Here is a 14,591-nt window from a genome sequence, read left to right as displayed (position 1 = left end):
CAAAGGCATGGGTTTTCATTATGCACCATTACAACTTTCTAGACACTGGCATCCTAACAAACTATGACGTCAGTTGATAGGGAGGATGTCTTTTGCCTCCACAGCATCCTTGTTTGACCCTCCTGTGGACAAAGGTCATGAGTACTGTGGACTGCCCCTGTGGGTCTGCCTAGTGTCAGAGGGGACCACTCTGGAGAAGGTTCTAGGGATTCAGGAGTCAGCTAGCTGTTAAAGAGGGTGCCTGGTCAGAGGACCCTGAAGTATTAGAGGGGGTACCTAGTCAGAGGACCCTGAAGTATTAGAGGGGGTACCTAGGTAGAGGACCCTGAAGTGTAAAAGGGGGCGCCTGTAGTTTGGGCCCTGAAGAGTCAGTGTACAGTGGGAAGTGTACAAGTTAAGAGTTGCAGCAGCACAAGTATCTACACAGAGCTACCTCAGCCAGTGCAGGGCTGGAGAGAGCTGTTCAGTGACTTTTAAGCTAAAGCAGAGTGTCAGGAGTCAAATGTTCTATAGTCCTGGATCTTCTGAATTAAAGTCTAGGTTCCAGCACAGTTTCAGTACTACAGTATCTATAGGTGTCAGGAAGCGCTGGTCGGCATTCAGCTGATGCCAAGACAGCGCCAACAGGCATTTTTCTTCAAGTTTCCCAAAGTGTACCTAGTTGAGCCAGAGGAGTATCCCACTCATTCCCTTCCCCCTGATCCCCTAAATACAATAAAACAAAACAAACCAAAGATGCCCGAATGGTCATTGTCCCAGTTCTCACACATGGGTTCACAACTTAAATGTGTTGGGTGTGTTACTGCTACTAATGGCAGACCCATCTATCAATTAAAAAGCCCAAGGCCCGGAAACACTGCTACATGTTAAACAAAAATTTCTCTGGCAAATCATAACAAAAATTTCTTTGGACAATGAATCTCAAAAACCCAGAATTCACCTTGAACCTTTTCATTAAAATGTTAAATACCAAGTTTTTTTTTTTAATGTGCAGCCATGTTTTAAAAGTATCCCCTGCTGTTGCATTTTTTTTTATGTGTTACTCCTGCCAAAACATGATGACTGTAATGCAGATTTGGTTCCAATAGTAATGAATTGAGCATGATGATTGGGCAGGTCACATTTTAACCTTTTTAGATTCTAAAATACATTTTGTAAACAGTGATCATTTAAGTATTTATCATACTCAATGCTGAGTTGAAATTGAGATAGAAAACCCAATCTTGAGTTTCAAATACAAAGCTGCTATATTCACTTATTGTTATAGCAATACAAATGGCATTTTAAAATATATACATTTTCATAGATCTTAAGAAAGTGCACTTATATTGTGAATTTTATGCTAGTGTATAATGACAACATTTCTTCAGAGCATAGCAATACTGTAAGAGACTGTATTTACTAAGGTACAAATCCTAACCGGTAAAAAAAACCTTCAGCCTTTACAACCACTTTAAGTGCAAGAGCAGGACAATGAGGAATTTGGGAGTACTAATTACAGACTATTACTGTGGTTGCGGGGAAGATCATTTTTTTTATAGATAGTTTAAAGATTATGTTATGTTTAGTAGGGCACAGGTTCTGCTAACAATTCTTTCCTATCTAAAGGCTATCTATCTACTGTTTATGACAGTGGTGGATGGCCTTTCTATTGGAAAGATTGGAGATTCATTACATATGCAGTGCTTGATCAGGAGACTTTTGGAGAAGAGGCTGTGTGATTTCCAACAGCCCCACATTGAAATGATTGGAGACATATGGACAAGTAAAAAAAAAGATCTAAGGTATATGTGGGGGGAGAGGGGCTTTTTAAATATAACAGTACAAAGTTAAAAACATTGCAATCATTGATTGAATAATTGGCTGTCTGTGTCAAGGTGATCTCTCCCTAAATTGTCTTTCAGTTTACCAACCTCCTGTTTGTTAAACTAAAACCGGTGCACACAGAATCTGATGCAGCTCTACAGGTTTTATTGTCATAGGTTAACACACTGGCTTTCCGATCAGGTCCACCTGTCAGTTTTTCAGGTGGACCTAATAGGATGCTCCATTCACCCCTGTGGAGCAGCGGATGCCAGCGGAGACATGTCCCCTAACACCCGCTGCTCTTCGATCCAATCCTGCGCATGAAATCCAGACGGATGGAAACCCTATTTTCCATCTGTCTGGAGGATCAGATCAGATCTGATAGAATCGGGTGAACACAGACAGGCGGTCCGTTTTCATCCAATCTCCAATAGAGGAGAGCGGGGATCTGACAAGTCTGTCTCTGCAAGTAAGCGGAGATGGACCTATCATCCGCCTGCTCAGCGGAGATTGACGGATCGATCCCAGGTGAGCAAAATTGAGTCTGCCGGGCGGAAAGCCCATGTGAAAAGGACCCTTACTGAACAAGCTGAAGTTAGAAGCTGATTGGCTACCATGCACAACTGCATCAGACTCTGAGAGCTCCAGTTTTATTAAATTTGCCAATAGTGCCATTATGGGGCAAACAAACACAGCTGGAGATGAGTCACACAACCAGATCTAGTTATACACATCCACAGTTGAAAACAAATTCAACGTTTGAGAGGGAGGACCGCAGCAGCAGGTAAAAGCAGTTATTTATGCATGTAACTGGGTGTCTACCCAAGAAAAAACCACCAACATAGAAAATAAGAGGTTTCAGCACAGCGAGTATAACATATTGCTCCATTAAAGAATAATCCAGCAACTTCAGGCATCTCTGTTCTTTTACTTACTGATCTGCAGTAGAATGAAGATAAGTGTGTTTTTAAGCAATTGTTTGCTATGAATATATCAGGGTTAAAACACTGTTATACTGTGTTGAATATATGGAAACCATTTAGGACCCGAAACACACATAACTCCATTTCTACTGTATAGTGCAGGTTAGTATCTTTTCAGCTTGGGTTTAATTACTACAAATCAACATTCATGTTTTTGGAGAGATTTTAAAAATAATTCTACCTTCAATTTGTGATCTTTCAAATCATGCTCATAAAGGACAGTCTGAATTCATGCTTGATATATCCAAGTTGACATCTTAAACTGATAGAATCAGGCATTTTTTTCTTGGGCTTTTAACCAGTTGCTATAAGTTTAATTATGACTTCAGCGTTGAAAACTTTCTTTTCTTTTGCAGGTGGTCAAAATGATGATTGTGGTTGTCGTAACGTTTGCAATCTGTTGGCTTCCCTATCATATATTTTTTATCGTTACTGCACTCGACATCAAAGTGGAAAGATGGAAATACATCCAACAAATCTACTTGGCTATTTTTTGGCTGGCAATGAGCTCAACTATGTACAACCCCATAATTTATTGCTGTCTGAATAAAAGGTAAGGAAAAAAGGCAGGAAGACCTTGGACCCGGATCTATCAATTAAAAAGCCTGATATGACAATTATCCTTCAGGAATTCAATCAGCTGTTCTAAATGCTTAACAAGGCGGCAAAACGGCACTCCGCAGGGAGTGAGAAATTCTTTGGCAAAGTTCCAGGTTGTGATTTCTGTCTTATAATTAGTGTTTGAAGCATTTGGAGTCAATGATCTGAAATAACATGGCTCACATGATATGTCTCTGTCATAAGCTGTGACATGCCAAAGTTTTTAATATTTTAACCAATGTGCTTATTTGTTAGAGTTAGTTACTTATTTTCTATATACTTTCCAAAAGTTTATTTGAGAACAAAATTGAAAAAAGGTTTAGGTACATTTCTGAAAAAACATACACATTTCCCCATGTTTTATCCCTTTAAATGGCTTCAAGTATAGAAAAATACATAGTGATCTGCCCAATAAAGAAAAAAAAATCAGTGTGCTTTCAACTTCCTCTATGAGCTGATAGCACACTGCCTTTGCTGCACTAAAATCTTAAGCAGTATTTTTAACCCTTTCTGCTGGACTACAAAATGCCATCTATCCCCGCCCGTCTTTCACATTCAACCTGCCTGCACATTGATCCTTTCACAAAAAAACAATGCTGCTGCCCTGACTCCCAAGAACCTACCCACAGACTGGGTGTAGAGAAAGGGCTTTGGTGGGTGTTCCTATGTCCCCAGTTTCTGACCTTGCAGCAGCAGTCCCTGCAAGAACATTACAAGCTTAGCGATGATGTTATATGTGTTTATACTCTTCTGCTGGTCTCTTTCTAGTAAACTCCCATCCCTAAGACCAAAAAATGCTATATTTGAAAGAAGCAAGAAGAAGTTGTGCTAGGAAATTAAGCAATATTTTACAAAGACTTTATTCGTGTCTCCAAACATACTATGTGTTTGAAATACCAAATAGAATTATTGGACGAGCGATGCAATATTTAACCATTTTGTGTTACTTGTTACTTTAAAAACAAGTAAAAACATTAGATAGCTAAAGTGATTGTAAATAGAAATGATCGAACTTTTGAAAAGTTTGGTTTGACCAGAACACCCGAATTTCCCGAATGTTCGGTTCGGATTCCCAAACCCCTTGAAATCAATGAGACCCGAACTTCGGGAATCAAAAAACACAATTTTGAAGCCCTAAAACCTAATAAATGCCCCTAAAATGTGCCTAGGGTTATGGGTCATGCCCCAGGGACTATGAATCAGGCAAAAAAAAGTTCTTAAAAATTTTCGTTTTTGATAGAGAGCCAGTTATTGGAAAAATTATTGAAAAAAAAAAAAAAAGAGATTTCTTTGGATTTAGTGTCTGGGGGGGGGGGGTCTAAAAAGTGTACCTGTGAAGTTTCAGCTCCGTAGCATGTCCAGAACCAGAATTATAGCATGCCAAACCTTCAAAAATGACTTTTTTGCTTATCCGCTCCTTTCTTTTGCTCCTAATAAAGCAGATGTGTGTGACGCCTTTTGCAGTGGACTTAACTCTTACAAGAACAGGCGTTAACTTGTCACTGAGGCTTTAAGTCCACTGCAAAAGGCTTTGCTACTCTGCGTCACACACATCTGAGAGTAGCAAAGCCCGATGGTTGACCCAAACCGTTCGATCATCCCTAATTGTAAAGCCCTATTTTTTTTTTTTTTAAACAAACCTGTTATACTTACGTGCTCTGTACAATGGTTTTGCACAGAGAAGCCCCAGTCCTCATCTTCTCAGATTCCCCACTGGGGCTCCTGGTTCCTCTTCCCTGCTGATTGCCCACCATAGCATGTACTAGAGAAAAAGTGTAGTCATGTGTTTTTTTCTACAAGAATTAGGAGACCTCAAATTAAACAGTATTTTAATATTGGACAGGAGTAGGACAATTTAAGTAGCAACGTCTGACCCAAATTTAGTTGAGATAATTAACCTAGACTGGGGTTTTGCATTAAAAATAAACTTTCTGCAGAGGACACAACAGTGTAAAACAGCAGCCAGAAAGATTTATTCAGGGTAATAGGACTAACTTAAAGGTGTAAACTTTTATTTATTAATGGGGATAGGGTGACGTGATATAATGTGATATAATCATAATGGGAGGTGGTTTAGGTGTACACTGTTCTTGCACTTTTCTTCTTATTTTAAATGATGCACACTGCTATTTCCTATCCCTACAGGCAACTCATACGCAGCTGCATTATTCATTCCCATAGGTATGTGAATAAAGAGTGACTCATAAATCTTGATAAAGTGCAAATGCAGTAATCAATCGGTCCTTCCTCCAGCTCTCTAACCACTTTACTACCAGTCACGTAACCTCTACGTCGGCTGACTTTGAGTGGTTATACCGGGATGATGCCTCTAGCTAGAGGCATCATCCCGGTACCGTTGTTTGAAGCCGACGGTCGGCTTTCCGTCGGTAACGATCGATGCGGCTCGGGAGCCGCTCGATCGTTACCCGGGGGGGCGGGAGGGGACGTCCCCCCCCTCCCGCCGCCTTCCGCGGCTTTGCTCGGGGCTCCCGTCCCACCGGGAGCCCCGAGCACCCAGCCGGCACGCCCGCCGGCTGGATGGAGTCCCGATGAATGCCGGAAACGGCATCGATCGGGTCTCCGATGACGTAACCCGGAGGCGGCGTCCATGACGTCACGTCCGGGTTACTGTGCTGCAAAAGGCGGCAGATTTGAAAAACGGCTGTATGCAAAAATGCCGTTTTCGGCGTTTTGCATACAGGGAAGTGTAGTGGAGGGGTCTAGGGTCTTTTAGACCCTCGATCCCTCCATAAAGTGTACCTGTCACGACTAGGGTTGAGCGGACACCTAGATGTCCGTGTTCGACGGGTTCGGCCGAACTTTAAAAAAAAGTCCGGGTCCGTGTCCCGGACTTTTACCGAACTTTTCCCGGACACCGAACCCCATTGAAGTCAATGGGGACCCGAACTTTAAGGCACTAAAATGGCTCTAAAACACCAAAGGAAAGGGCTAGAGTGCTGCAAATGGCAGCAAAACGTAATTAAGAGCATGGCAAGTGCTCTGCAAACAAATGTGGATAGGGAAATAACTTAAAACAACAAAAAAAAACAGAAAAATAAAACAATGTTCTTCTTCATCTCTGAAGGACGAGGCCCATATGGAGTAGGAGGGAGGTTGAGGTGGTGGTGGATGTGGCGGTGACATAGGCGTGCGCACAGGGTGTGCTGGGTGTGCCTGGGCACACCCTAATCACCTAGGGCACATAGCATTGCCAGTGAGGAGATGGGAAAGATCTCCCTGGGACCTGCTCTGCTCTATTTCTCCTTGCCTACAGGTACATGGCCCCGATACATTACTCTCCCTGCTGGCAAACACATGCATGTGTATTTCAACTTTGGGGTGCACACCTTAATGCAATAGGCTGCGCACACCTATGGGCGGTGTAGGTGGAAGCGGCGGTGGAGGAGGACCAGGGCCGGATTAACAGCATCATGGGCTTGGTGCTGAGGATTTTGAAGGGCCTTAGGGCCGTGCCTTGCCATGCACCCAGAGGAGGAAGGGTGCAGCCATGCATGCCTAATTCAACATGGGATGCTGTCTCTGAAGCCCATAAACACATCCATGCATCGCCAACTGTCCCTCCTTGTCCGGCCTTCACGCTGTGTGGGGAGGTTCTGAGGGTGCTGCCTGGGGAAGCGAGCATAGAAGCCAGACTTCTGTGTTTACAAGTGACAGAAGAGCGGTAACAGTGAATATGGCCAACCCGGGGCCTATATAAAAGGTAGGGGCCTGGAGCTGCAGCTCCAATAGCCCCTACATTAATCTGGCCCTGAGGAGGAGGACGAGGTAGCCAACACTGCTTCTTTTCACAAATTTTAAATGAGGGTACACCCCAAAAGAGTGAGAAAGAGCAAAAATGGAACAATGGGTGGGTAAGGTCGGTATCCATTGCTATTCTGCATAAGGTACGGAAAAGTCCCGTGGGATCCATGCCTGGTTCATTTTAATGAACGTGAGCTTGTCCACATTGTCTCTGGACAGGCGGCTGCGCTTGTCTGTTATAACGCCCCCAGCCGTGCTAAATACCCGTTCAGATAATACACTGGCTGCAGGGCACGCCAGCACCTCCAAGGCGTAAAGGGCAAGCTCAGGCCATGTGCCCAATTTGGAGACCCAGAAGTTGAAGGGGGCAGACCCGTCATTCACTACATGTAGGCGTGTGCACACATACTGCTCCACCATGTTGGTAAAATGCTGCCTCCTGCTAAGACGTTCCATCTGAGCTGCTGGTGCTGCTGTTTGTTGTGGCGTGCTGACAAAGCTTTTCCACATTTCGGCCATGCTAACCCTGCCTTCTGAGGTGCTGGCGGTGCCCTGGTTGCGTTGGCGACCTCCTCCTCCTCCTCCTCTGCCTTGTGCTTCCACTGTGGCCCCGCTGTCAGATGGGAATGCCAGCAGCATGGCGTCTACCAGCGTGCGCTTGTACTCGCGCATCTTGCGATCGCGCTCCAGTGAGTGAATTAAGGACGGTACGTTGTCCTTGTAACGGGGATCCAGCAGCGTGGCCACCCAGTAATCAGCACAAGTTAGAATGTGGGCAACTCGGCGGTCGTTGTGGAGACACTGCAGCATGTAATCGCTCATGTGTGCCAGGCTGCCCAGAGGCAACGAAAGGCTGTCCTCTGTGGGAGGTGTATGGTCCGTGTCCTCTGTATCCCCCCAGCCACGCACCAGTGATGGCCATGAGCTGGCCTGGGTGCCACCCTGCTGTGAACATGGTTCCATCTCCTCCTCCAGCTCCTCCTCCTCCTCATCCTCCTCATCCTCCAGAACTGTGCCCCTGCTGGACAATTGCGTCCCTGGCGTTTGCGTGTGCAGGAACCCACCCTCGGAGCCCCTTGCGAATGACTGCCCTGAAAGCCTTGGAAATGTTACCTCTTCATCCTCCTCCTCCTCCTCATCCTGTGCCACATCCTCTTCCATCATCGCCCGAATTGTTTTTTCAAGGAGGCATAGAAGTGGGATAGTTAAGCTGAGAACGGCGTCATTGCCACTGGCCATGTTGGTGGAGTACTCAAAACAGCGCAACAAGGCACACAGGTCTCGCATGGAGGCCCAGTTATTGGTGGTGAAGTGGTGCTGTTCCGCAGAGCGACTCACGCGTGCGTGCTGCAGCTGAAACTCCACTATGGCCTGCTGCTGCTCGCACAGTCTTTCCAGCATGTGCAAGGTGGAGTTCCACCTTGTGGGCACGTCACATATGAGGCGGTGAGCGGGAAGGCCGAAGTTACGCTGCAGCGCTGCCAGGCGAGCAGCAGCAGGGTGAGAACGCCGAAAGTGCGCACAAACGGCCCGCACTTTCTGCAGCAGCTCTGACATATCGGGGTAGTTTTTAAGGAACCTCTGCACCACCAAATTCAGCACATGCGCCAGGCAAGGGATGTGCGTCAAACCGGCTAGGCCCAGAGCTGCTATGAGATTTCGCCCGTTATCGCACACCACCAGGCCGGGCTTGAGGCTCGCTGGCAGCAACCACTCATTTGTCTGCTGTTCCATGCTCCTCCACAACTCCTGCGCGGTGTGTGGTTTGTCCCCCAAACAGGCAAGTTGTAAAACTGCCTGCTGTCGTTTACCCCTGGCCGTGCTGAAGTTGGTGGTGAAGGTGTTACGCTGTCCGGATGAGGAGGCGGTAGAGGATGAGGAAGCGGAGTAGGAGGAGTTAGGAACAGGAGGCAAACTGAAGCGCCCTGCAATCCTCGGTGGTGGAAGGACATGCGCCAAATTGCTATCCGCCTCAGGCCCATCCGCCACTGCATTTACCCAGTGTGCCGTTAGGGAGATATAACGCCCCTGACCGTGCTTACTGGTCCACGTATCCGTAGTTAGGTGGACCTTGGCACAGATGGCGTTGCGCAGTGCACACCTGATTTTTTCCCCCACTTGGTTGTGCAGGGAAGGGATGGCTTGCCTGGAAAAGTAGTGGCGGCTGGGCACGACGTACTGTGGGACAGCCACCGACATAAGGTTTTTAAAACTGTGCGTCTCCACCAGACGGAATGACAGCATTTCAAAGGCCAATAATTTTGAAATGCTGGCATTCAGGGCCAGGGATCGCGGGTGGGTAGGGGGGTACTTCCTCTTCCTCTCAAGTGTTTGGGAGATGGAAAGCTGAACGCTTCCACGGGACATTGTGGAGATGGTTGTTGGTGACCCAGGTGGTGGTGTTGCTGACAGATCGTCTGTTTGCGGGGTGGCAGGTGCCGGTATCACTACAGATGTGGCTGGAGCGGCCGAGACTGCAGCAGAAGAGGAAGCAGGATGAGCCAGAGACGTTTCTTGGTTTTGAAGGTGTGTACTCCACTGCAGCTCGTGCTTTGCACTTAGATGCCTGATCATGCAGGTTGTGCTCAGGTTGAGAAGGTTCATGCCTCGCTTCAAGCTCTGATTGCACAGGGTGCAAACCACTCGTGTCCTGTCATCAGCACATTTTCTAAAGAACTTCCACGCTAGAGAACTCCTTTGAGCTGACTTTGGTGCGCTCGTTCCCTTGCTGCGTTGGGCAGTAGCGGGCGTAGTGTCTAGGGCACGGCCGCTCCGCTTCTGCACCCTGCTCCCTCTTCTGCTGTGCTGGTGGCTCTGTGCGACCACCGCCTCTTCCTCCAAACTACTCAGTTCACCTGCATGACGTTCATTCCATGTGGGGTCGAGGACCTCATCGTCCTCCACATCATCTTCCACCCAGTCTTCACCCCTGCCCTCCTTGTCGGTCTCCACAATGCTGAACGCCGCAGCAGTTGGCACCTGCGTTTCGTCATCATCGGAGACGTGCTGCGATGATCCTTGCATGTACTCATCTTGAGAAATAAGTGGTTGGGCATCGCTGCACTCAATCTCTTCCACTTCTGGGGCAGGGCTAGGTGGATGGCCCTGGGAAACCCTGCTGACAGAGTCCTCAAAAAGAATAAGAGACTGCTGTATGGCTTGGGGCTCAGACTGCTGGCCTGATTTGCAAGGGGGTGAGGTGAAAGACGGTTGGACATTGGCTGCAGGTGCCAACTCTGACCTTTCTGCAGTAGACTGGGTGGGAGACAATGTGAAGGAACTGGAGGCACTGTCAGCAGCAAACCAATCTACTATCGCCTCAACTTGTTCTGGCCTCATCACTTCTAGGGGCGTTTGATGCCCTACCAAATACTGATGCAGGTTCTGTCGCCTACTCACACTTGAGGAAGGTGTTTCACTTGTGCGTGTAGCTGGCACAGATCGACCATGTCCTCTCCTTGCAACAGGAGCTCTACCAGCAGCACCACGACCCAGGCCACGGCCCTTATTTGACGGTCTCCTCATATTTCTGTAATTTAAGATCTTGCCCTAGAAAGGTTTTTATTGAATAGCGGAATAGAAAATATGATCCAAAAAAAGTGTATGTATATCACACGTACACAACCACACTAGGCCCCAATTACTATTGTTTGTACCCCTAAAAGGCTAGATGAGGAGTAGGGGGAGTATGGAACAGGCAGCACCCTCAAACCTTCAGAAGTATGAGATGAACCCCAACAACTTGGAAAGGTGGATCTCTCTCACACGTACCGACACAGACTATCCCGCAATTCAATTGATCCTCAAAGGTTTTTATTGAATAGCGGAATAGGAAATATGATCAAAAAAAGTGTATGTATCTCGCACGTACACAACCACACTAGGCCCCAATTACTATTGTTTGTACCCCTAAAAGGCTAGATGAGGAGTAGGGGGGGTATGGAACAGGCAGCACCCTCAAACCTTCAGAAGTATGAGATGAACCCCAACAACTTGGAAAGGTGGATCTCTCTCACACGTACCGACACAGACTATCCCGCAATTCAATTGATCCTCAAAGGTTTTTATTGAATAGCGGAATAGGAAATATGATCAAAAAAAGTGTATGTATCTCGCACGTACACAACCACACTAGGCCCCAATTACTATTGTTTGTACCCCTAAAAGGCTAGATGAGGAGTAGGGGGGGTATGGAACAGGCAGCACCCTCAAACCTTCAGAAGTATGAGATGAACCCCAACAACTTGGAAAGGTGGATCTCTCTCACACGTACCGACACAGACTATCCCGCAATTCAATTGATCCTCAAAGGTTTTTATTGAATAGCGGAATAGGAAATATGATCAAAAAAAGTGTATGTATCTCGCACGTACACAACCACACTAGGCCCCAATTACTATTGTTTGTACCCCTAAAAGGCTAGATGAGGAGTAGGGGGGGTATGGAACAGGCAGCACCCTCAAACCTTCAGAAGTATGAGATGAACCCCAACAACTTGGAAAGGTGGATCTCTCTCACACGTACCGACACAGACTATCCCGCAATTCAATTGATCCTCAAAGGTTTTTATTGAATAGCGGAATAGGAAATATGATCAAAAAAAGTGTATGTATCTCGCACGTACACAACCACACTAGGCCCCAATTACTATTGTTTGTACCCCTAAAAGGCTAGATGAGGAGTAGGGGGGGTATGGAACAGGCAGCACCCTCAAACCTTCAGAAGTATGAGATGAACCCCAACAACTTGGAAAGGTGGATCTCTCTCACACGTACCGACACAGACTATCCCGCAATTCAATTGATCCTCAAAGGTTTTTATTGAATAGCGGAATAGGAAATATGATCAAAAAAAGTGTATGTATCTCGCACGTACACAACCACACTAGGCCCCAATTACTATTGTTTGTACCCCTAAAAGGCTAGATGAGGAGTAGGGGGGGTATGGAACAGGCAGCACCCTCAAACCTTCAGAAGTATGAGATGAACCCCAACAACTTGGAAAGGTGGATCTCTCTCACACGTACCAACACAGACTATCCCCCAATTTAACTGATCCCCAAAGGTTTTTGATTAAATAGCGGAATAGAAAATATGATCCCAAAAAAGTGTATGTATATCACACGTACACAACCACACTAGGCCCCAATTACTATTGTTTGTACCCCTAAAAGGCTAGGAGTAGGGGGAGTATGGAACAGGCAGCACCCTCAAACCTTCAGAAGTATGAGATGAACCCCAACAACTTGGAAAGGTGGATCTCTCTCACACGTACCGACACAGACTATCCCGCAATTCAATTGATCCTCAAAGGTTTTTATTGAATAGCGGAATAGGAAATATGATCAAAAAAAGTGTATGTATCTCGCACGTACACAACCACACTAGGCCCCAATTACTATTGTTTGTACCCCTAAAAGGCTAGATGAGGAGTAGGGGGGGTATGGAACAGGCAGCACCCTCAAACCTTCAGAAGTATGAGATGAACCCCAACAACTTGGAAAGGTGGATCTCTCTCACACGTACCGACACAGACTATCCCGCAATTCAATTGATCCTCAAAGGTTTTTATTGAATAGCGGAATAGGAAATATGATCAAAAAAAGTGTATGTATCTCGCACGTACACAACCACACTAGGCCCCAATTACTATTGTTTGTACCCCTAAAAGGCTAGATGAGGAGTAGGGGGGGTATGGAACAGGCAGCACCCTCAAACCTTCAGAAGTATGAGATGAACCCCAACAACTTGGAAAGGTGGATCTCTCTCACACGTACCGACACAGACTATCCCGCAATTCAATTGATCCTCAAAGGTTTTTATTGAATAGCGGAATAGGAAATATGATCAAAAAAAGTGTATGTATCTCGCACGTACACAACCACACTAGGCCCCAATTACTATTGTTTGTACCCCTAAAAGGCTAGATGAGGAGTAGGGGGGGTATGGAACAGGCAGCACCCTCAAACCTTCAGAAGTATGAGATGAACCCCAACAACTTGGAAAGGTGGATCTCTCTCACACGTACCGACACAGACTATCCCGCAATTCAATTGATCCTCAAAGGTTTTTATTGAATAGCGGAATAGGAAATATGATCAAAAAAAGTGTATGTATCTCGCACGTACACAACCACACTAGGCCCCAATTACTATTGTTTGTACCCCTAAAAGGCTAGATGAGGAGTAGGGGGGGTATGGAACAGGCAGCACCCTCAAACCTTCAGAAGTATGAGATGAACCCCAACAACTTGGAAAGGTGGATCTCTCTCACACGTACCGACACAGACTATCCCGCAATTCAATTGATCCTCAAAGGTTTTTATTGAATAGCGGAATAGGAAATATGATCAAAAAAAGTGTATGTATCTCGCACGTACACAACCACACTAGGCCCCAATTACTATTGTTTGTACCCCTAAAAGGCTAGATGAGGAGTAGGGGGGGTATGGAACAGGCAGCACCCTCAAACCTTCAGAAGTATGAGATGAACCCCAACAACTTGGAAAGGTGGATCTCTCTCACACGTACCGACACAGACTATCCCGCAATTCAATTGATCCTCAAAGGTTTTTATTGAATAGCGGAATAGGAAATATGATCAAAAAAAGTGTATGTATCTCGCACGTACACAACCACACTAGGCCCCAATTACTATTGTTTGTACCCCTAAAAGGCTAGATGAGGAGTAGGGGGGGTATGGAACAGGCAGCACCCTCAAACCTTCAGAAGTATGAGATGAACCCCAACAACTTGGAAAGGTGGATCTCTCTCACACGTACCAACACAGACTATCCCCCAATTTAACTGATCCCCAAAGGTTTTTGATTAAATAGCGGAATAGAAAATATGATCCCAAAAAAGTGTATGTATATCACACGTACACAACCACACTAGGCCCCAATTACTATTGTTTGTACCCCTAAAAGGCTAGGAGTAGGGGGAGTATGGAACAGGCAGCACCCTCAAACCTTCAGAAGTATGAGATGAACCCCAACAACTTGGAAAGGTGGATCTCTCTCACACGTACCAACACAGACTATCCCCCAATTTAACTGATCCCCAAAGGTTTTTGATTAAATAGCGGAATAGAAAATATGATCCCAAAAAAGTGTATGTATATCACACGTACACAACCACACTAGGCCCCAATTACTATTGTTTGTACCCCTAAAAGGCTAGGAGTAGGGGGAGTATGGAACAGGCAGCACCCTCAAACCTTCAGAAGTATGAGATGAACCTCAACAACTTGGAAAGGTGGATCTCTCTCACACGTACCAACACAGACTATCCCCCAATTTAACTGATCCCCAAAGGTTTTTGATTAAATAGCGGAATAGAAAATATGATCCCAAAAAAGTGTATGTATATCACACGTACACAACCACACTAGGCCCCAATTACTATTGTTTGTACCCCTAAAAGGCTAGGAGTAGGGGGAG

The 14,591-nt window shown here is 45.9% G+C and overlaps 1 protein-coding gene across 1 annotated transcript in view; it reads left to right on the top strand.

Annotated features, from left to right (window-relative positions):
* TACR3 (tachykinin receptor 3) overlaps positions 1-14,591 on the top strand; it is a 276,158-nt gene that overhangs the window by 247,551 nt on the left and 14,016 nt on the right. Inside the window, exon 4 of the mRNA XM_082253577.1 lies at positions 3,146-3,342. Within this exon, the coding sequence (XP_082109703.1) occupies positions 3,146-3,342 (197 nt within the window). The remainder of the gene's footprint in view (positions 1-3,145; positions 3,343-14,591) is intronic.

Source organism: Pelophylax lessonae (assembly GCF_965119305.1).
Source record: "Pelophylax lessonae genome assembly, chromosome: 1".
Classification (NCBI taxonomy): domain Eukaryota; kingdom Metazoa; phylum Chordata; class Amphibia; order Anura; family Ranidae; genus Pelophylax; species Pelophylax lessonae.
This window is presented reverse-complemented; position numbering and strand designations above follow the sequence as displayed.